The sequence below is a fragment of the Megalobrama amblycephala genome, unplaced genomic scaffold, assembly GCF_018812025.1.
Source record: "Megalobrama amblycephala isolate DHTTF-2021 unplaced genomic scaffold, ASM1881202v1 scaffold591, whole genome shotgun sequence".
NCBI classification, from domain to species: domain Eukaryota; kingdom Metazoa; phylum Chordata; class Actinopteri; order Cypriniformes; family Xenocyprididae; genus Megalobrama; species Megalobrama amblycephala.
Window position 1 is genome coordinate 1 of NW_025953498.1, and position 21,559 is coordinate 21,559.

A 21,559-nucleotide genomic window follows, 5' to 3' on the forward strand; every position below is an offset into this window, starting at 1 on the left:
AAAACACTTGCGTCTTATGGGTGTGGAATGACGTGAGGGTGAGTAATGACAGAATTTTCATTTTGGGGTGAAATAACCCTTTGAAATAATCTGCTCCCATAAATTTTGCATCTGAAAGGGAAACTCCTACAAATACATATGCAATAAAGTCAGCCACAAAAATAACTGTCCATGTCTTTTCATCTCACTTCATGTCTTTAGTAAATCCTTACAGTAGTTTTTTAACACCAAAAGAGGGTTTGTGCTGGCACAGACTGTTCTTAAATATTGCCCTTTGCCTGTAATTACTGTATTTAATCTAACAGTATACTTTTTCTTGTTAAATCAGGTGTTACACTTGATTCAGGAGAGAAGGAACATCTGCAAACAGATCCATCTGCCAGCACAGAGTGGCAGCAGTCAGGTTCTTCATGCTATGAGACGTGGGTAAGAATTGTTTATAGGGCTGTGTATTGTCAGCTAAACTTATACATATCACATTTCAGACAATAGCAGGGCTGCTCGACTATGACAAAAGTCATAATCACAAATCACATTTATTTTGGTCAATATTGTAACTTGGTTATTTAACACTATTATGAGTGAGCACAAAATACAAAAACAAAAGCAAATTACAAACAATAGATCAAATTATTTATTAGTGTCAGAAGATTACAAAGAGGAAATATAACCAAAGCCGAAACAAGAGACAACATTAACTGAGAAAAAAAAAGAAAGAAAAAAAGAGTGGTCAAATAGAGTAATAAAAAAGTGCTGTGTCTGCATACTAAAAAAAACTTTAACTTAAGTGAATGCTGGAGATGAGATTCAGACATTAAAACATGTTGACTAACATGTTTCTTAAAAGGGTCTCAAGCTTTACTGAACTGATTGGAAAAAGAATGTTTAATTTTTTCTAACTTTTAGAAAAGGGGACATCTCATATACATTATGTAGATGTTAGAGGGTTCGGATCCTTCCACCTCAGCAATGTCAGTCGTTTTGCTGAGAGCATAATTAAAGCTATTACAAACAGATTGTAGTTTTGTATGGTTCTATGATTCAGGATTAATTCTAAAAGTTGCTATCAGTGGACAAGGGGAGATCGAGCTGCCTAAGAAACCAGAAAATGGTGGCCCAGAAACTCCTAAGCTTTATACAGGATCAAAACATATGTACATGGTAGACTGGGGTGAATCTACACTGATCACAAGCAGGATATATGTTAAAAGTCCTTAGAAAATTTTGGCTTAGTCCAATTAGGGCTTGACAATAAGGACTGCCTGATGGCCTGGGGCCAGCATGAAAGATGCTCCGGACAGTTGTTGGAATTGTCAATGGCCCGATCAGGGCCAGTGCTGCATCATAACAAAAGTTTATCATTTGCACGAATTTAAGTCTTGCCAATTTAAGCGTGAAAGAGAACTCAATTCTGTACTCGTGCACTATTTTCTGTAGGGATGCAGAATAATAATTTTTACTTAAATTGGATAGTTCACCCAAAAATGAAAATTTGATGTTTATCTGCTTACCCCCAGGGCATCCAAGATGTAGGTGACTTTGTTTCTTTGTTTCTTTCTAGAATACAGATGATGATTTTTAACTCCAACCATTGCCGTCTGTCAGCCGTATAATGTGGGTCAATGGGAACTTGATATCTCACGCTTATACTTCAATGAGTGCTAGACATCACTTCTGTTGTCAGAGCACGATCAGACCTCACTAAGCGAATGCTGAACGCAGTTGGACATATTGGTGTTTTAGAGGTAAAAAATTAAAATACTGTTTGGTTTCTCACACAAACCGATCGTTTCGTGTCTTAGGACATCAATGTGTCGTCATGAGCCGCAGGGTTTAATTTGGATTTGTCTAAGCAAGTTTTATTTACTCTTATAAAAGAAGTTCCCATTGACCCACATTATACGGCTGACAGACGGGAAATGGTTGGAGTTAAAAATCATCAATTTGTGTTCTACTGAAGAAACAAAGTCACCTACATCTTGGATGCCCTGGGGTTAAGCAGATAAACATCAAAATTTTCATTTTTGGGTGAACTATCGCTTTAAAGCACGAATTTCACAGTGTCCAATAACCTTCAAAGGGCATAATTACCAAAGTCATAATAAAAAAACAAAAACAAACATCAAATCTTGTTTAACCTGTCTTTCAAAAAGTGCTTAAACAAATATTACAGAACAAATGTTTATAACGTAACACTTGTGAACCAATGTAAACACAACCTAGGGTGACCAGATTTCTCACAGGACGAGTGGGCGATATGACCATGGTATGAGAAATTTTATTTCACTATATATATATATATATATATATATATATATATATATATTTATTAGGGGTGTAACGGTACACGTATTTGTACCGAACCATTTCGGTACAGGGCTTTCGGTTTGGTGCATGTGTGTACTGAAGCATTACATTGCAACATTGTAGCCTAACCACCATTAACCACCAATATTTGCAATAAGCTCTGCGTTTTGTTACTTTCGAAAAAAAAAGTGTCATCCTTCAAATTCTGTTCACGAAATCACGAAATTTAAAAAGAAATGAAATGAATGAAAGCTTGTAAACAATATGTCATGTAGCATTTACCTCAGAAAAGCCATTCAGTGTCCAAAGTTTGTTAGTTCGCTAGAGAAATGAACTCTTTCGCTTAATATTGTTACGGTTGGTGTTGTAAGGATGAAGCATTCACAGGATTTCCACAGCAAATGGGTATTTAATGATACAACGAAGAGATACAACATCAACACATCGAGTAACATATAAGAACAGACAAGGAGTGAAGGGAGTGAGTCCATATAAATAGGGAGTGCAAACGAGGAAGTCCAGGTGATGATGATGAGTGATGATGGGGAGATGACGAGGGAAGTGAGTACAGGTGAGGAGAACAGGAATTGTCAGTCAGCAGTTAACAAAGCTGACTTCATTCCAGCCTTTGCTACTAATTCTTCTCTAAATATCTTGGGCTTGACTGAGACCTGGATTCGTCCAGAGGACTCAGCAACCCCTGCTGCTCTCTCTAACAACTTCACTTTCTCTCATACCCCTCGCCAATCTGGGAGGGGTGGGGGCACAGGTCTTCTCATTTCTGACAATTGGAAATACTCGACTCATTACTCTCTGTGCAACTACAATTCATTTGAGTTTCATGCTATTACAATCTCAATTCCTGTCAAAATTCATATCGTAGTAATTTATCGCCCCCCAGGCCAACTGCGTACCTTTGTAGAGGAACTGGACATGCTGCTGTCCTCATTCCCAGAGGATGGTAGCCCACTTGTAGTTTTTGGCGATTTCAACATTCATCTAGAGAAGCCTTATGCTTCAGACTTCAGACTTCCACTCTCTTCTAGCCTCATTCGATCTTAATCGGCTCATCACCACAAGTACACACAAATCTGGCAACCAGCTTGATCTCATTTACACACGCAACTGCATCACCGACAACATTCTGGTAAAACTTCTGCACTTTTCTGATCATTTTTTCATTACTTTTAATCTTCAACTCCCCATTTGTTCACCACCAACCCCGCTACCAGTTACCTTCAGACGAAACCTGCGCTCTCTTTCTTCTGATCTTTCCTCTACTGTATCATCCTCCCTTCCCTCACCCTCACAATTCTCATCTCTGGATGTGAATACAGCAACAGACACTTTATGTTCCACATTAACTTCTTCTCTAGATAGTATCTGTCCTCTGTCATCCAGGCCTGCACGTGCCACTCCCTCTAATCCCTGGTTATCTGATGTTCTTCGTGAACATCGGACCAAACTCAGGGCTGCAGAGAGGAAGTGGCACAAATCAAAAGACCAATTTGACCTATGTAGCTATCAGTCTCTGCTCTCATCCTTTTCTGCTGAAATTCAAGCTGCTAAATCCTCCTATTTCCACAACAAAATCAACAGCGCTTCAAACACACGTACACTTTTCAAAACATTCAACTCTCTCCTCTGTCCCCCTCCACCACCACCCACCTCATCCCTTACTGCTGATACATTTTTCACTGACAAAACATCTACCTTCAGCAGTCAGTTCTCCGCTCCACACACACAGGAACACAGACCAACCACACACACAGCCACACACCTCCTCTCTTCATTCCTCCCCCCTCACTGAGACAGAAGTATCCAAACTTCTCCTCTCCAATCATCCTACTACCTGCCCTCTAGATCCCATCCCCACACACCTTCTACAAGCCATCGCTCCCACACTTTTACCAGCACTGACACACATCATCAACACATCTCTCGACACTGGCACTTTCCCTAACACATTCAAGCAGGCTCGGGTAACCCCACTGCTTAAGAAACCCACATTAAACACGTCTCTTGTAGACAGCTACAGACCTGTTTCTCTCCTACCATTCATAGGAAAAACACTTGAACGAGTTGTTTTCAACCAGGTGTCATCTTTCCTCTCACAGAGCAACCGATTGGATGTCAATCAATCTGGTTTCAAGAGTGGCCACTCGACTGAGACTGCACTGCTGTCGGTCACTGAATCCCTGCGGATTGCAAAGGCTGATTCCAAATCATCAGTTCTCATTCTGCTCGATCTATCTGCTGCCTTTGACACGGTGAATCATCAGATCCTCCTGTCCACCCTCTCATCACTGGGCATCACAGGTACTCCACTTCTCTGGTTTGAATCCTATCTCACAGGAAGGTCTTTCAGGGTTGCCTGGAGAGGGGAGGTATCCAAAGCTCATCAACTGACCACGGGTGTTCCTCAGGGTTCAGTTCTTGGACCCCTCCTCTTCTCCATTTACACTACATCACTTGGTCCCATCATTCAGGCACATGGTTTCTCCTACCATTGCTATGCTGATGACACACAACTCTTCCTTTCATTCCAACCAGATGATCCCACAGTAGCTGCACGAATCTCAAGCTGTCTGGCGGACATCTCGGCATGGATGAAAGAACATCATCTACAGCTCAACCTGGCTAAGACTGAGCTTCTCGTCTTCCCTGCCAATCTGACTCTAAATCACGATTTCAGCATCCAGCTAGGCACATCCTCAATTACCCCATCAAATTCGGCCAGAAATCTTGGAGTAATCCTTGATGATCAACTGACCTTCAAAGACCACATTGCAAAGACAGCTCGGTCATGCAGATTTGCACTTTACAACATCAGGAAAATCAGGCCCTTTCTAACAGAACATGCAACACAACTTCTGGTCCAGGCTCTGGTCATTTCTAGGCTTGATTACTGCAATGCTCTTCTGGCTGGACTGCCATCATGCACAATCAAGCCTCTACAAATGATTCAGAACGCAGCAGCACGTCTCGTCTTCAACGAGCCCAAAAGAGCCCACGTCACGCCTCTCTTCATCTCTCTTCACTGGCTACCACTTGCTGCTCGCATCAAATTCAAGACGTTGACGCTTGCTTACAGATCCACCACAGGCTCAGTACCCTCCTACTTCCACTCACTCTTACGAGTCTACACTCCTACCAGAAACCTGCGCTCATTAAAGGAGCGAAGGCTTGTGGTACCATCACAGAGAGGCACGAAATCACTTTCCAGAACATTCTCATTCACTGTCCCTTGCTGGTGGAATGATCTTCCTGCCTTCTCTTTCGTGAGCACTTAACCTCATCTTTAAAAAAAAAAAAAAAAAAAAAAAAAAAAAAAAACTTCTTATTCCTTTCCTTTCACTTCCTCTAATCCCTCTCTATTGTATCTTAGGATAATCTGAGCACTGCCTATAACTTGTATTATGAGCACTTCTTGTCTATTTGCTTCGTCATGACGACTCGCTTGTTGTATTCCTCACTTGTAAGTCACTTTGGATAAAAGTGTCTGCCAAATGAATAAATGTAAATGTAAACAGGAGGATCATGGGAATTGGAGGACTGGAGACAAGGGATCTGTGACAGTACCTCCCCCTCCTGGTAGGCGTGACCTCACGCCGTAGATGGAACACCGGGAGGGGGGTGGGCGCCCTGGAGACCTCATGCCGGTGCAGGGAGAGGCATGGGTAGGAGTGGAGGTCTCCAGGGCGGGTCCATGAGCCATGGCGGGTCAGGTGCAGCGGGCAGCCATGGCGGGTCAGGAGCCTTGGGCGGCCATGGCAAAGCCCCACCCACATGTGTGTCCCCCACCCACGGGTACTTGGCCCCCCCCCCAAAAAATACTTGGGGAGGTTTAGGATCATTTTGAGGAGTCCAAGGAATATCGTGGATTTGTGGGTGGAGGAGCATGGAGCTGGCTTGGCGGCGCGTGGAGCGGCTGATTCGGCTGCGGCGCGTGGAACGGCTGGCTCGGCGGCTGAGACTGGAGCGGCTGGCTCGGCGGCTGAGACTGGAGCGGCTGGCTCGGCGACTGAGACTGGAGCGGAGGGCTCGGCGGCTGAGACTGGAGCGGAGGGCTCGGCGGCTGAGACTGGAGCGGAGGGCTCGGCGGCTGAGACTGGAGATGAGGGCTCGTTGGCCGCTACTGGAGCTGAGGGCTCGTTGAGGGCTGGAGCGACGGACTCTGTAACAAAGTCTATCAACCAGCCAGCATCCTCTGGCGGCCCGTGAAAGGCTGGAGCGGAAACCTCCAAAAACTCCTCCACATACCTCTCCAACGGCCTGCCACCCTGCCGCAAACGGCAAAGTCTTTCTTCCGCTTTGAGAGGCTTCGGGGGTAAGGGAACAAGGAAAATACCCATCCCTCGAAGTGTGGAAGTCCAGCGGTATTGGTCTGTTCTTCTGTTACGGTTGGTGTTGTAAGGATGAAGCATTCACGGATTTCCACAGCAAATGGGTATTTAATGATACAATGAAGAGATACAACATCAACACATCGAATAACATATAAGAACAGACAAGGAGTGAAGGGAGTGAGTCCATATAAATAGGGAGTGCAAACGAGGAAGTCCAGGTGATGATGATGAGTGATGATGGGGAGATGACGAGGGAAGTGAGTGCAGGTGAGGAGAACAGGAGGATCATGGGAATTGGAGAACTGGAGACAAGGGATCTGTGACAAATATATGCACTGTATTAGCCTATATAATCATTATATTTTACTTAACCTTTTAGTGATGTCCTGATCAGGCTATTTAATGTATGTTTAAATAAATCTGTTGTGAAAATGTCAGCCACTGTGTAGAAATCATTATATTTCAACAACGAATTGGAGTAAAAACATTTAGAAGTTAATGCAAAAACTGCCTTAGATGCAGCTTAGATGTTTGCATAGGCCTACAATTTGTTTTTGAATGTTGATTATTTTATCTAAAAATAAAAAGCAATTGAATTTAGGCTAATAGTTAGGGCTCAGTTGTTAACCTTTAATATTATAGGAGCATAATGCTCAAGAAAGGGCTATCTACATAGTTTATAAATTTTTTTTATCCTTAAGAAACTTTTAGTTATAATTTAATTTAATATATTTAAAGACAAAAACACAATTTTTCAGTAAACCACTGTTTAATTAAAAAAAAGCAATTTTGTGTTTAGTTTTCTCCCCACCTGCTGTACCGAAAATCGTACCGAACCGTGACTTCAAAACCAAGGTACCGAACTGTGAGTTTTGTGTACTGTTACACCCCTAATATATATATATACAGTGCTCAGCGTAAATGAGTACACCCCCTTTGAAAAGTAACATTTTAAACAATATCTCAATGAACACAAAAACAAAGGTGTTTGGTAGCTATGAGTGATCCGGATGTTCAACAGAAATCAAACAATATAAGACTGACTGCTCCCACTTTATATTAGTTGTCTTTAACTAGCGCAGTCCCTCTTTTGGCATTAAAAGATTAGTCCACTTTTAAATAAAATTTTCCTTAAAAGTAGACTAATCCTTTAAAAAACTACTGTCGGGATTTACTAAAGACACACAGTGCAAAATTAGTGCTGAAAATGCTGAGATGCTGAGAGTTGTTTTTGTGGCTGACCTTATTGCATATGCAATTGTAGGAGTTTCCCTTTCAGATGCAAAATTTATGGTAAGAGTATTTAAATAAATCACACAACGCGATTTACTAATGTTTGCGCTTGTCAATTTACTGGTATTTGCACCATTATTTAAAGTCCAAAAAAAGCATGTCTTAACCCATTTTTGCAACATGGCTTCAATTGTTTGCTGCAAGGAGGAGACACCGCAGAGAACAGAGATTGTGTGGTAGAAGGGAGAAAATATTTTCCACTCATATTAATTTCTTTGGAATGCCAGAGGAAGAGGTTATCTGTATATTACATGTAACAAGTTCGGCACACCATCGGCACATTTGTGGAATAGAGCTCTCATGCTAATTTGCCCCGTTTAGTAAATCTGGCCTTAGGAGTCAAAGTTGAAGTTCAATCAGTTAAAAAAGACTTTACAGAAGTTCTCCACAATTCCATAGGCTGTAGAAAATGAGTAAGAGGATCCAGCCTTGAATTACTTTAGAATACAGAAACACTAATACTTATATTGATAATCAGTTGACATAATTTCTACAGGTTTGGATAGGTTAACAGTACAGATAATTCTAGCAGCATCAGAACATAGTATTGTTCTCAGGGCTCTGAACCGGTTCAAGGAACGAAAACGAAATCCTGAAACGAACGAAATTTTGACCAGAACATAACCAGAAATGAAAACGAAATCAAATTTAATCGTTCTGAACAGAAACGCTAATTTGAAATGACCATTAACCGGTTAATAAAGTTATTTTAACGTTCCGTTTAATATTTTGATTAGGCAGTCAACCAATCACGAACCAATTCAAATAGTACAGCCTATGCAAATGTGAGTGAAATGGCCGCGCTGACGCTCTAAAGTGAGATGCCCGCACTGACGCGCTCAGCTCAACTGTCAAGTCATCATAGGTTAGGTAAGTCACAATGGCAATGCACTGGCATTAGTTTTTCCGATGATATATCCCAGCTAACAAAAAAAGGTCCCCAGAACGTCCCCTGAATGGCCTCTGCGAACGTCCCCCGAACGTCCATGTGTAGGGTCCTCTAGCTGTCCCGGGGACGTCCGCAAAGACGTCCTCCGGACGTTCACGGGGACGTTCACAGGACGTTCAGCGGCCATTCGGGACGTTTAGGGGACTTTCGCTTAAGTCCTCTTATTGTTTTTTATTTTACTTCTAGGTTAACAAAAGAACACAAACACGTTGTAAGGAGAAAAATACATTTATTTATTTATAATAAATGAGCAGTTTCATAATTGTTGTGCTCTTTCCGTGTGTGTGTGTGTGTTATGCAGTTGTGCACGCGCGTCTCTCGTTGTCAGCTGTGGTAGTCCGATGGCAGTTTTTTCGATGGCTTCTAACCTAAAACGACAAAATGAACACATTCAATAATGTTTCAGGTATCGTTTGTCTATTAAGAAACATTTGTTACTGACAATTTGGATTCGTGAGACCAAGATTAGCGTACATTTGAAAATAGGCCTTAACGGTCAGCCGCGACGGACAACAACTTCAGCAAACGTTTGTAAATGTAATCTTGTCATATAATTTAAACTTTACAAGATAAACAGTGGTTATGGTAGCTAATGTCTGCTAAACTAAAATTTAAAATACCTTTTCGACCGACGAAAGAGAAAACTCAAGGCCTCATCTGAGAAAATCACCGGCAGGACCGTTAACTGTCGACGCAGCCGAGCGTTGCCATGGATACATGCGCGTAACCTAAAGAATGACGTCACTCGATCGTCACTTGCGATCGAGTGACGTCGATCGCAAACGTGAAAGTATTTAGAGGCTTTGTTTACCACAGACCTTATTTCAGGCGATTTAGCAAAACCCATTCAAAAAACCCATAGACTTTATGGCGTTCGAACCGGAAGTCCTAAAATGCTAACTCGCTTCCGGGTTTTGCCTACAAAAACGCGTCATCCCTGGGGCACTCTATTAGGCCTACATTTAAGTAAAAATGAATGTCAAGGTAGGCTATATGCAGCTTGTTGTACGCTCTGAAACCAGCGAAAATTGCAAGATTTACAATTTTCAACGTCACATCACGCATCTGCAGCGCTTCTGTGAACGGAGAAAACTAGGCCTACCTACACAACACATATAAAACAAAAAGGGAATATTTAGGCCTATAGGCTACGCGAAATATTTCACTTAAATAATTAGGTCTAACAAAACGAAAGTGGTTATATGTGGCGCACTCCAGAGATCTAGAAAAGGAAACAGACATTCTGCTTGTTTTCGTTATTTGAGTGTCTTTTGTAAATGTATGAATTATGTCTTGCTTTTACCTCTATGACCATAAATTACGGAGCTAGTTTTAAGGAAAACAAATCCAGTGGTCGCGCCGGCGCCTCACACGCGCGCGCACATTCTTGCATTGCTTAGCTACTTGATATCGCAGCCTGTTAAATATTAAAATAAAATACAATCAACCAAACCTTACACTGCTGAATTCAATTCTGTAATACAGTCTGCCGTTTACCACCCGTGACCACCGCCTCACTGTGCTGTTATATGTGAAGGATGTCGATAATGCGAGTGAAGTACAAAGCTCATATAATGAATAATAGTTTAGCATTCGTCACGAAAATGAAAACAGTTGGATTCGTGCCGAATGAGAAAGGTAGGCTACAGATTCACTTTAAATTAATTTGTTTTGCGTCTTATTTAGTTGTATTTTCAATAAATAAACCTGTTTCTCGCCTTGAATATAGCAATAGAAGCTGGAATGGCGTTAAAAATGAAAAGAGATTTTTCTTTTATTCGTTTTGGCTTGGCGTTTATATAGTCTGAATAGTCCAACTGTTAATTTTAGAGGTTTTGTTGTGGAGTACATAAGTGGATAGGTAAAATAGCCTAATATAGGGCAGTTTTGTTCATAATTTATGTTTACAAACATTATAAACAAAGCTATGTAGGCTAGGCTACTTTTACATTTTACTTTACCGATAACTTTATTATCATTATTTCTGAATGTAATGATAAAATGCGACGTATAGGCCTATGCGACTTATCTTTTTTCATCTTAGGAATAGCGTCGGTAGCCTATTTTTAACCATGCAGCAAACATTAAAATTTCTTGAAAAAAATACTTACATTTATAAACCATTGTTTTTCCTTTCGTTTAATATGTTTACATTTGGACAGAATCTTGTTATAAAAGATAATTGTAGACGGCAAATGCACTGTTTTTTAATAAATAAAATGCTGTACATATTATTATTATTATTATTATTATTATTATTATTATTAATTAGGCTACATGCAATAATAATAATAATAATAATAATAATAACGTTATTAACCGCTATTTTTCTTCTTCTATAAAACCGGTTTCGGAACGTTTATAATACAGTAGGAATGCTGGAACAGAAACGTTAAAATACCGATTCTGCTCGGAGTGGAACGATTGATTTTTATTTATTTATTTATTTATTTTATTTTTTAAAATTTTTTTTCGTTTTTAAGCCCTAGCTATATACGTAAAAAAAACTTTGGTAAGGGTCACAGCCGAGTCATACATTCCAGAAGGACTCTTCTCATCTGGGATGCTGTGAAACTCTCGTGGAGACTATTCCTTTGGCATGGTCACACGCCTCTAAAATTAATAACCACAACCACTGCAAGCACAAATAAATAAAACGTAGGCAATATCTTTTCCCTTCAATGGACTTCATTGGAACAGCCACACAGGGCACTGATACAAACTTATGCACAATTCACTGTCATAGTTTAACATATAGTGACACATTGTGCTATATATCCTAAATAGAATTACACATACTAAGTATGCATGCGTTAGTGGATACATGTAGTGCGTTATTGACCTTCATGACCAAATCGTTTCAGAATCTTTAAGAAATTAGGTGATATATATATATTATGAGAAAATGAATCATGTTTTTGGACCTTGGATGCATGTAAAAATATTGTAGGAGACCAGACCTCCAAAACAAAATTAGGAACCTTTAAAATAGCATTATTGGGGCATTTTAAGTTGCTCAAGCAAGTGTTGTTTCTTTTGCATTTAATCTTTATACAAAAAAATACTGCTGGTCAGAACTTTTTTCCACCTCAATGAAGAGATGAGTGCCATCCATTGTGTTGCCTTGTTTTTTGATTATTCAACTATAGTACATGATGTGAATGCAATAATACAAGAAAAATTTTAATATTGATACAAGAATCTAAAATGTCAGTATCGAAAAAATATCACAATATACCTGCACAGCCCTATCTGCTTATGATGTGCCAGTCAGAATTTTGTTGCTACTGTATGAACTTGATCTTACTTGATTTTAGAGAATATGTACTTTATTTATCTTCAGTAATTTTTACTGAAATCCAAGACTTTGTGGATGTGTTCTATTATTTAATTTCCTTCATCCTGTCATATGTTTTCTTTCTCAGTTACACCCGAGAGGCATACCTTGAGCTTGTGGAAAACATTCGTAAAATAATACCAGGTAGCTTGTCATGAAATATACTAATTGATAATAACTGATTCTTGAGGAAGCGGGACAAAACTGACCTGTATTGTCGAATCAGGATTTGGTCAGACAGGTTATGGTTGTTAATGTTAAGCTCAAAAAAGTATTATAAAGGCACCTTAAACATGTTATATATTATATTTCAGGTCTTCTGAAGACATTCAATAGCTTTATTTGAGGAACACACAGCATATTAGATTCCATTCAGCATCCAAATAGCATGTTGCGTTCAATTACCACAGTCAGTATGGTAAAACTCTCTTCACGTTGTTCAAATGTTTCCATTATTATTCATAATCTGAACATACAAGTCTGTGCTTTTGTTTAAAAAGGCTGTATTTTTCTGGAATTTACTGCTAATTCTGAATGGTGTCAAGTGTTTGTTACATCAGTGGTTCACAACCCTGGTCCTGCAGTACCTCCAACACTGCACATTTTAGAATCTCCCTAATCAATTACTGTACACCCGATTCAGCTCATCAGTTCATTAAAGTCTCCAAGACCTCAGATGGATGTGTCTGTTAAGAAAGACATCAAAAATGTGCAGCATTGGGGGTACTCCAGGACCAGGGTTGGGAACCGATGTGTTACATGAGAGCACTTTCACTCTTGTTACAAATAATTTGTAATGGTAGTTTAAAATTAAGTTTTTTTTTTGTTTTTGTTTTTTTTTTAAATTAAGAGTTTATTTAGCAGTAAGAATTCTACTCTTAATTTGTTGGATTTAATTAAATATTTATTTTTTATGTGGTATACTACTATTACTACTACTATGTACTTAAATAAAAAATATAAAATATACTTATGGTATACATTCAGTACATGTTGTAGTTACACTGTAGACACATTTAAAGTACCTGCATTTAATTACTCTGTTGACCGCATCTAAACGTATCCTTATGCCTACCGTCTACATCTACCTCTAACCATACCTGTATCCTAATCTCTATAACAGCAAATAGCTATTGCAAATCTGACAATGGTATTGCAGAACAACATGCATGTACACAAAAAACTACATTATCAAATGTTTAATTTTATAATATAAGTGCATAGGATTTGAAGACATCTCATATAAAGTTGGACCTAAGAGGTATATTTTAAAATGAACCATCAGGGCACAACAGAAAATGCTATTTATAAATGCTATTAAAAATACATTTTAATATACATTTATTTATATAAAGTATTGAGTTATTGTTTGAGCAGGTCGGTAGGTAATAAATAATGTCATAATTTTGATAAAAATACTAAGATATGTTCAATGAATGATTTCAAATGTTTTGTCCCATGCCTCAATAATCAATGTAGTGTCAAGTTATGACGTGATGTAAATGAAGTGCAGTGGTTTATGATGTTCCTCTTTGTCTCTGATAAATCCTGTTTCAGGAGTCAGTATGAGCAGTGATTTCATCACAGGCTTCTGTGGAGAGACTGAAGATGACCATCAGCAGACCCTATCTCTCCTCAGGGAGGTGGGCTATAACATGGGCTTTCTCTTCGCCTACAGCATGAGGAAGGTCTGATCTACCTTTTGCTCTTCCTATCCGATACCTGCCAGATTCTTGTATATCTCTTGTAATTCTGTTTATAATAATATGGCTGTCAATCAGTCATTACAATCTTTTTTCTTATTCTTTTTTTCCCTTTTTTTTTTTTTTTTTTTTTTAATTTTGCAGTCTCTCATGGTCATGGAAATATTAAGGAAACTCATGGAAATTAGTATAAGTAATGGAAATGTCAAAAATTAGTATAGTTGAAGATTTACACAGCTTCTAAAATATTTGATCAGCTAGATTTTAGTTTTTTAAAAGCTTGTGTAGCGTAAAACCAGCATGATAACATCAGTCTGTTCACTGATGGTCACATTATATACATTTATTCACTAATAAGTTTAACCTGCAGTTAAATCCATTGACTATGGCTTTTTTCTTGCTTATCTTTAGAAAACCCATGCATATCATCGGCTGCAAGATGATGTTCCTGTGCCAGTGAAACAGCGTCGTCTGGAGGAACTCATCTCTGTTTTTAGAGAAGAGGCAGCTAAAGTCAACATGGCTTTTATCGGCAGTGCACAGCTGGTGTTGGTAGAGGGAGTGAGTATAACATTATACTTCATGATTTTTTTGCCTCATTTTTTCCACCGTTTGTAGGGTTGTTTGGGGATAGAAAAACACTAAACAGATAACTGGTACATATATACTTTTTAAGCAGCACTTAAAAATATTTACTGAATTTCAGTGTATGGCAAAAACAGTTAAATTGTTTTTAAAAAAAATATAATCTTGTGTGTTCCACGGAGGAAAGTCGTACAGGTTTGGAACATCATGAGTGTGAGAAATGGTGAAAGTATGATCTGGTATGTCATCTGAGTATTCCGTGCATATTGAATATTTGCACACTGTGTACAGTTTGCATACTATACAGCTCTGGAAAAAAAAAATTAAGAGACCATTACAAAATTATCCAATTTTTCAGAATATACTATTCATAGGTATGTGTTTGAGTAAAGTATTTTTGTTTAATTCTATGAACTACTGACACCATTTCTCCCAAATTGTTTTTTTTTTTTTTTTTTTTTTTTGCAGAAAATGAAAACTGAAGAAAGTGTTTTCAGTGTTTTGCACTTCACTTTTAAACAATACAATGCTAATGTTTTCACTTTACAAGATTTCAAAAATTAACCCTGGTTTTTAATCACAGCTTTCATGCAGATTGGCATGCTCTCTATTAGTCTTTCACATTGCTGTTGGGTGACTTTATGCTACTCCTGGTGCAAAAATTCAAGCAGCTCTGCTTTGTTTGATAGCTTGCAACCACTCTCTCTTGATCACATTCCAGAAGTTTTCATTGGGGTTCAGGTCTGGAGATTGTGCTGGCCGTGACATGGTTTTGATCTGGTGTTTCTCAATACACACATAATGAACTAATGTATCAAGCCAAGTATATAAGGTCATCCTAGAAGAAACCATATTTCTTTCTGCTCAGTGTTCCCCAACTCTGAAGACAGTGCTCCAATGCAGGACAGTGAATTTCTTTCTTTTGCTGAACACAAAACAATATATTTTGAAGAATGTCTGTAACCAAACAGTTGATGGGACCCCATTGATTCCATAGTAATTTTTTTCCATACTATGGAAGTCAGTGGTGTCCGTCAACTGTTTGGTTACCTATATACTTCAAAATATCTTCTTTTGTGTTCAGTAGAAGAAAGAAATTCATACAGGTTTGGAACAACTTGAGGGTGAGTAAATGATGACAGAATTCTCATTTTTGGGTGACCCTTTAATTGACCTGACTGAGTGGAATGGATCATTGTCCTGCTGGAAAAAAAACAATCTTCAGAATTGGGGAACATTGATAGAGCTGAAGGAAGTATGATTTCTTCCAGGATAACCTTATACATGACTTGATTCATTAAGGCTGATTTATACTTCTGCGTTGAGTGTACAGCGTAGCTACAGTGTAGGCTGTTTGCACCACGCGTAGCCTACGATGTAGCCTGACGTGCACCTCTTCAAAAATGTAACAACACGTCAATTCTATGCGGACCACAAACGCTGTGATTGGTCTGCTAGAACCCCTCCCATGGGTCAAAAACTGGAGCGGAGCAATATGAGAAGAGCGAGCGCTTTCAACTTCCATAGGAATGAAAAACGCTCTGTTTTAGAGGACACATGCAGTCAAATTGCAACAGACGTCGTTACCTATTTGCCGCTTCTCTGACGTTTCTATTTGTAAGCTTCTCTGACAACGTACATGACAAGCTGCTGCTTCTTCAGCATTTGAATTGATACTCAACATGACCGCAGACACTGCCTACTAGTAGTCTGCATGCACGTCAACGCAGACAACGACGCAGAAGTATAAATGAAAACAGACGCATAGCCTACGGCACAGAGGTTCCGGCGTAGGTCCGACGCAGAAGCATAAATCAGCCTTTAGTCTTTCACAAAGAGGAATCTGCCTGATTCATCACAAATCCTCCACCAAATTTCACACTGGGTGTGAGACACTGTGGTTTGTAGGCCTCTCAAGGTTTCCTTTTGACCATTAGAATGCCAGGTTTGGGCCAAAACTAAAAACTGGACTCCTCAGAGAAGATAACCTTACTCTTGTCCTCTACAGTCTAATCCTTATTTTCTTTTGCAAACCTGAGCCTGGTTTCTTTGTTTTTCATTGATGAAGGGCTTTTTCCAGCATTGCACGACTTCAGCCCTGCCCCTAGAAGCCTGTTTTGAACCATCTTTGCTGTGCACTTAACCCCATCTGCTGTCTGACTTTTTTTGTAGGTCACATGATGTCATCCTAAGGTTCTTCACTGACATTTGAATAAGTTGACAGTCATCCTGGTCAGTGGACAGTAAAGCCAGAATTGAAACCTTCTTTTCTGTACTCAAAACTGTTTTGGCATGGTGAATATATATATTTTTTTTCATTATCCCAATTACCTTTGAGGTTCTACTAGCAGAGTTTTTACTATCCAGCTGGTCCTATTGCAAGAGGATAGTGCTGACCATATCAGAGGTTTTCATACTTTCCTTGTTACATATTATTTAGTTCAGCTGATCACCTAATCATTAGCTGATTATGAGAATGAGGTGTGCTTTTGTTGGACACTGGAAAGGAATGGCTGCTATACATGAAGAAATGCTGATTAAAGGAAAATTAAAGGAGCATTCTCTTAATTTTTTTCCAGAGCTGTATACTTAATCATTAGCAAGGTAGTATGTTATTCCAATCATAGACTTATTGAACCATGAAACTTTTCACCAAGTACTATTTGTTTTGTTTTGTTTTTCTTTTATCAGTTTCGTCTGATTACAGATTGCTTTCAGTGGGAAGGGGAAATTGTTGTAGTTTTACTCTTGAGATGTTTTGGATGCCTAAAAGATTCAGACCCCTAAGCATTATGGATGATTAGCTCTTATAGAATTTTGTTTTTCTTTCTTGATATTTTACAGGAGAGTAAAAGATCTTCCGAGGAACTTTGTGGTCGAAATGATGGAAATGTGAAAGTGATTTTTCCTAAAACAGATTTGTCTGTTCAGCCGGAGAAACCTCAGATGGTCCCCATTAAACCTGGAGATTATGTGTTAGTCAAGGTATACTATGTACTAATTGTTCTTTCTCTAATATTGGAGTAATCATTTTATTGTTAATGATTTACATTACACATTGTTTCAAAGCAGCTTTGAAAAAGTTTGTAGCTTAAATGTTTAAAATACTTTAAACCTTAATGCCTAATTGTCCACATTTAGCACTTTAGAGCAGGCTGATAGGATCATTTACATATGGCAGCAATATAAATTTATGTTATATATATATATGGCTATATATATATATATATATATATATATATATATATATATATATATATATATATATATATATATGGCTTTATATGCAGGGCTGTTCCTAGGCCCCCCCCCCCTATAATCATTATGTGGGGAAATGGAGGATTATGAAATATGCAAGTTTTTTTTTTTAAATTTCAAAATACACAGTGGCTGCATCCCGATTTAGAGGCTGCATTCGAAGCCTGCATTCAAAGGCCAATTGCATCACTGCGGCGCGACGAAGGCTGTCCCAATTCAAAGGCTCCTTCAAATGTGGCCTCCAAATGAAGTCCGTGTCCTTTGAAGGATGCAGCCTCTGAATTGGGACTCAGCTATTGTTCACAGCATCATTACACAAGTATTATTGTGTACTGAAAATTATAAACGCAACACTTTTGTTTCTGCCCCCATTTTTCATGAGCTGAACTCAAAGGTATAAGACTTTTTCTATGTACACAAAAGGCCTATTTCTCTCAAATACAGTGTCCTCCACAAATATTGGCACCCTTAGTAAATATGAGCAAAGGCGGCTGTGAAAATAAATCTGCATTGTTTATCTTTTTGATCTTTCATTCCAAAAATTCACAAAATTCTAACCTTTCATTTAAGTAAAACAATTGAAAATGGGTCCGAAAACCAGTCAGTATCTGGTGTGACCGCCATTTGCCTCACGCAGTGAAACTGACTGATTTTGAAACTGACTGATTATAGGCCTCATTGATCTGAACTTATATTGGTCAAAAATGACCATAGTTTGAAAATGAATGGGGGGAAATGAAAATAAGAGAAACATAGTCCAGATAAGGCAGGCTAAAATACATATTTGAGCTGTTTTAACTGAAAGCAACTTGTACTGACATATCTTATATGTCAGTGCCATTGTTTTGTCTTAAGATGCACACCAGTAATGTTCTTTTCTAGGGTACGTTTATAAAAGCTACTTAAATAGCCTAATTGAACTAAGGCCTAATCTAAGCCCTGTCTGTGAAACCGGGCCTTAGTGTTCAGGAGCATGTTCATCATGTTCATGCATATTTCATATTTCATGCTTTCAAAGACAAAGGCCTTGAACTTGTGCATGTGTGGCTATATGTACAGTCACGCTACTGCACGCACATACACAGACATATTCATGTATGCAAACAATATTGAGTATTACAGGCTCTTTTTTTTTTTTTTTTTTTTTTTTTTTTTTACAGAGATGAGATCTTTATAGGCTTAGATCAATGACGCCTATGATCAATAAGTTTCAAAAATAAATACAAAACCTGTCCTAATTGAAAGAAAAAAAGTTGACAAAAAGATTGAATCCAATATTTGGTGATAATATAGCATAACGAGAAATTTAAAAGCTATTTTTTGTAGGCCGGTCATTTTTTCACTGGGAACCACTTTTTTTTTAAATGTTGACATTTATCCACAATTTATGCTTTTTTCACTCAAAAACTGAAGCGCATAAGCTTAGATCAAAGCTTTTTAAAAGGGCGGTAATTTTTGACTGGGAACACAAAAAGTGTTACAGGTTTTTCAACACAGCACAAGGGTTAATTGTGCTTATTTTAATGAAACTGGTATTGATGCATTCCTTGAGTCATACTGAGTCGTACATTATTTGACTTGAGTCAAACAATGATACTAACTATGCCATATTTGGTTGAAATTTTTCGCATTTTCGAATTTCTTTGAAAACCTACTTTTTTAAATCTTAAAAAACTGTTGGTCTGATTTTCAATCAAAATCGCTTCAGTACAGTAAACTGCCTTTATTTAACGCATCAACAAAATTGCTGTCATGAGGCAAAGTGAATTCTGAGGCTGTAACTCTGCAATGCTTTGGCATATCAATACCAAACTATGTATGTTTCACAGTTCTCCTCTGGCCAACGAACAAACACAGTGTCATTATTATTTATTTACACCGGTATGGACCCGAAGCTGGTCATAGGGTCTGTGTGGAGGACCTGTTTGGTTCTTGTGGTATCTGCTAAGGACTGTGCTGATAGCTGTCATGTCAACACACGGTCTCTGCTGACATTCAGGGCTCCGTTTTGGTCGTGTCTAGGTGCAGGTCTACCATCTGCTCTGGATATGGACCGGATCCAGCTGACTATGGTAACCTCGGGATAAGGATGAGACAGACAAATATTAGCGTAGATGCCATTCTTCGTATGATGTAAGGTGGAAGTGGAAGTGTTCCCAGTTCCAGTTGACCTAATTTATGCAGCCTAACAATCATTTAAAGGTGCCCTAGAATCAAAAATTGAATTTACCTTGGCATAGTTGAACAAGAGTTCAGTACATGGAAATGACATACAGTGAGTCTCAAACACCATTGTTTCCTCTTTCTTGTGTAAATCTCATTTGTTTAAAAGACCTCAGAAAAACAGGCGAATCTCAACATAACACCAACTGTTACGTCACAGTCGGGATCATTAATATGTACGCCCCCAATATTTGCATATGCCGGCCCATGTTCAAGGCATTACACAAGGGCAGGACGTCTGGATCTGTGCACAGCTGAATCATCAGACTAGGTAAGCAAGCAAGAACAATAGCGAAAAATGGCAGATGGAGCGAAAATAACTGACATGATCCATGATTACTTGATATTTTTAGTGATATTTGTAAATTGTCTTTATAAATGTTTCGTTAGCATGTTGCTTATGTACTGTTAAATGTGGTTAAAGTTACCATTGTTTCTTACTGTATTCACGGAGACAAGACAGCTGTTGCTATTTTCATTTTTAAACACTTGCAGTCTGTATAATGCATAAACACAACTTCATTCTTTATAAATCTCTCCAACAGTGTGTAATGTTAGCTTTAGCCACGAAGCACAGCCTCAAACTCATTCAGAATCAAATGTAAACATCCAAAAAAAATACTATACTCACATGATCCAACGCATACATGCAGTATGCATGACGAACATCTTGTAAAGATCCATTTGAGGGTTATATTAGCTGTGTGAACTTTGTAAATGCACTATATTATAGTCGAGAGGTCGGGGGGGCAGGGAGCGTGCGATTTAAAGGGGCCACAGCCTGAATCGGTGTATAGTTAATGATGCCCCAAAATAGGCAATTAAAAAAATTAATTAAAAAAAATCTATGGGGTATTTTGAGCTGAAACTTCACAGACACATTCAGGGGACACCTTAGACTTATATTACATCTTGTAAAAACTGGTTCTAGGGCACCTTTAACTGATCTGAATAATAGAAATTGATAATGTGTTATGTGTATGCCAGGTTAAAGAGATGTGTTTTTAGTCTAGATTTAAACTGACAAGAGTGTGTTTGCTTCCCGAACAAGGCTAGGAAGACTATTCTAGAGTTTGGGTGCTAAATAGGAAAAGGATCTACCACCTGCAGTTGATTTTGATATTCTAGGTATTATCAACAGGCCAGAATTTTGAGATCGCAATAGACGTGAAGAACTATAATGCGTTAAGAGCTCACTCAAGTACTGAGGAGCTAAACCATTTAGTGCTTTGTAAGTAATTAGCAAGATGTATATGATGTTTAATAGGGAGCCAATGCAGTGTTGACAGAACTGGGCTAATATGGTCATACTTCCTGGTTCTAGTAAGATCTCCAGCTGCTGCAGTTTGGATCAGCTGGAGTTTATTAAGCGTGCAGGGCAACCAACATGTACAGTATTACAGTAAGCTAGCCGTGAGGTCATGAAAGCATGAACTAACTTTTCTGAATATGTCATTGAGAGCATATGTCGTAATTTAGATATATGTCATTGAGAGCATATGTCGTAATTTAGATATACAGTGGGTACGGAAAGTATTCAGACAATTGGGTTTAA

General features: G+C 38.6%; 1 protein-coding gene across 7 annotated transcripts; it reads left to right on the plus strand.

Moving 5' to 3' along the window:
- Positions 1 to 99: 99 nt before the first annotated feature.
- Positions 100 to 19,953, plus strand: LOC125262081 (mitochondrial tRNA methylthiotransferase CDK5RAP1-like). Of its 7 annotated transcripts, none has more exons than XM_048180644.1 (6): positions 100 to 426; positions 12,324 to 12,379; positions 13,793 to 13,878; positions 14,350 to 14,499; positions 17,368 to 17,508; positions 19,804 to 19,953. In XM_048180644.1, exons 1-6 carry the CDS (start codon positions 416 to 418, stop codon positions 19,846 to 19,848), a joined length of 489 nt encoding a protein of 162 aa, XP_048036601.1. In that variant the 5' UTR covers positions 100 to 415; the 3' UTR covers positions 19,849 to 19,953. The 7 variants fall into 7 exon arrangements, with proteins under 7 accessions (XP_048036601.1, XP_048036605.1, XP_048036598.1 ...); XM_048180641.1 differs by having other exon boundaries at positions 106 to 426; positions 13,793 to 13,923; positions 19,804 to 19,951; XM_048180645.1 differs by lacking the exon at positions 100 to 426 and adding an exon at positions 8,002 to 8,819 and having other exon boundaries at positions 13,793 to 13,923; positions 19,804 to 19,951.
- Positions 19,954 to 21,559: the final 1,606 nt, after the last annotated feature.

Bases quoted from the DNA above. Each gene is read 5' to 3' on its own strand.
- LOC125262081 (XM_048180641.1), top strand. The intron at 13,924-14,349 runs GTCTGATCTACC...GCTTATCTTTAG, and splicing joins TCGCCTACAGCATGAGGAAG to AAAACCCATGCATATCATCG. The intron at 14,500-17,367 runs GTGAGTATAACA...GATATTTTACAG, and splicing joins AGCTGGTGTTGGTAGAGGGA to GAGAGTAAAAGATCTTCCGA.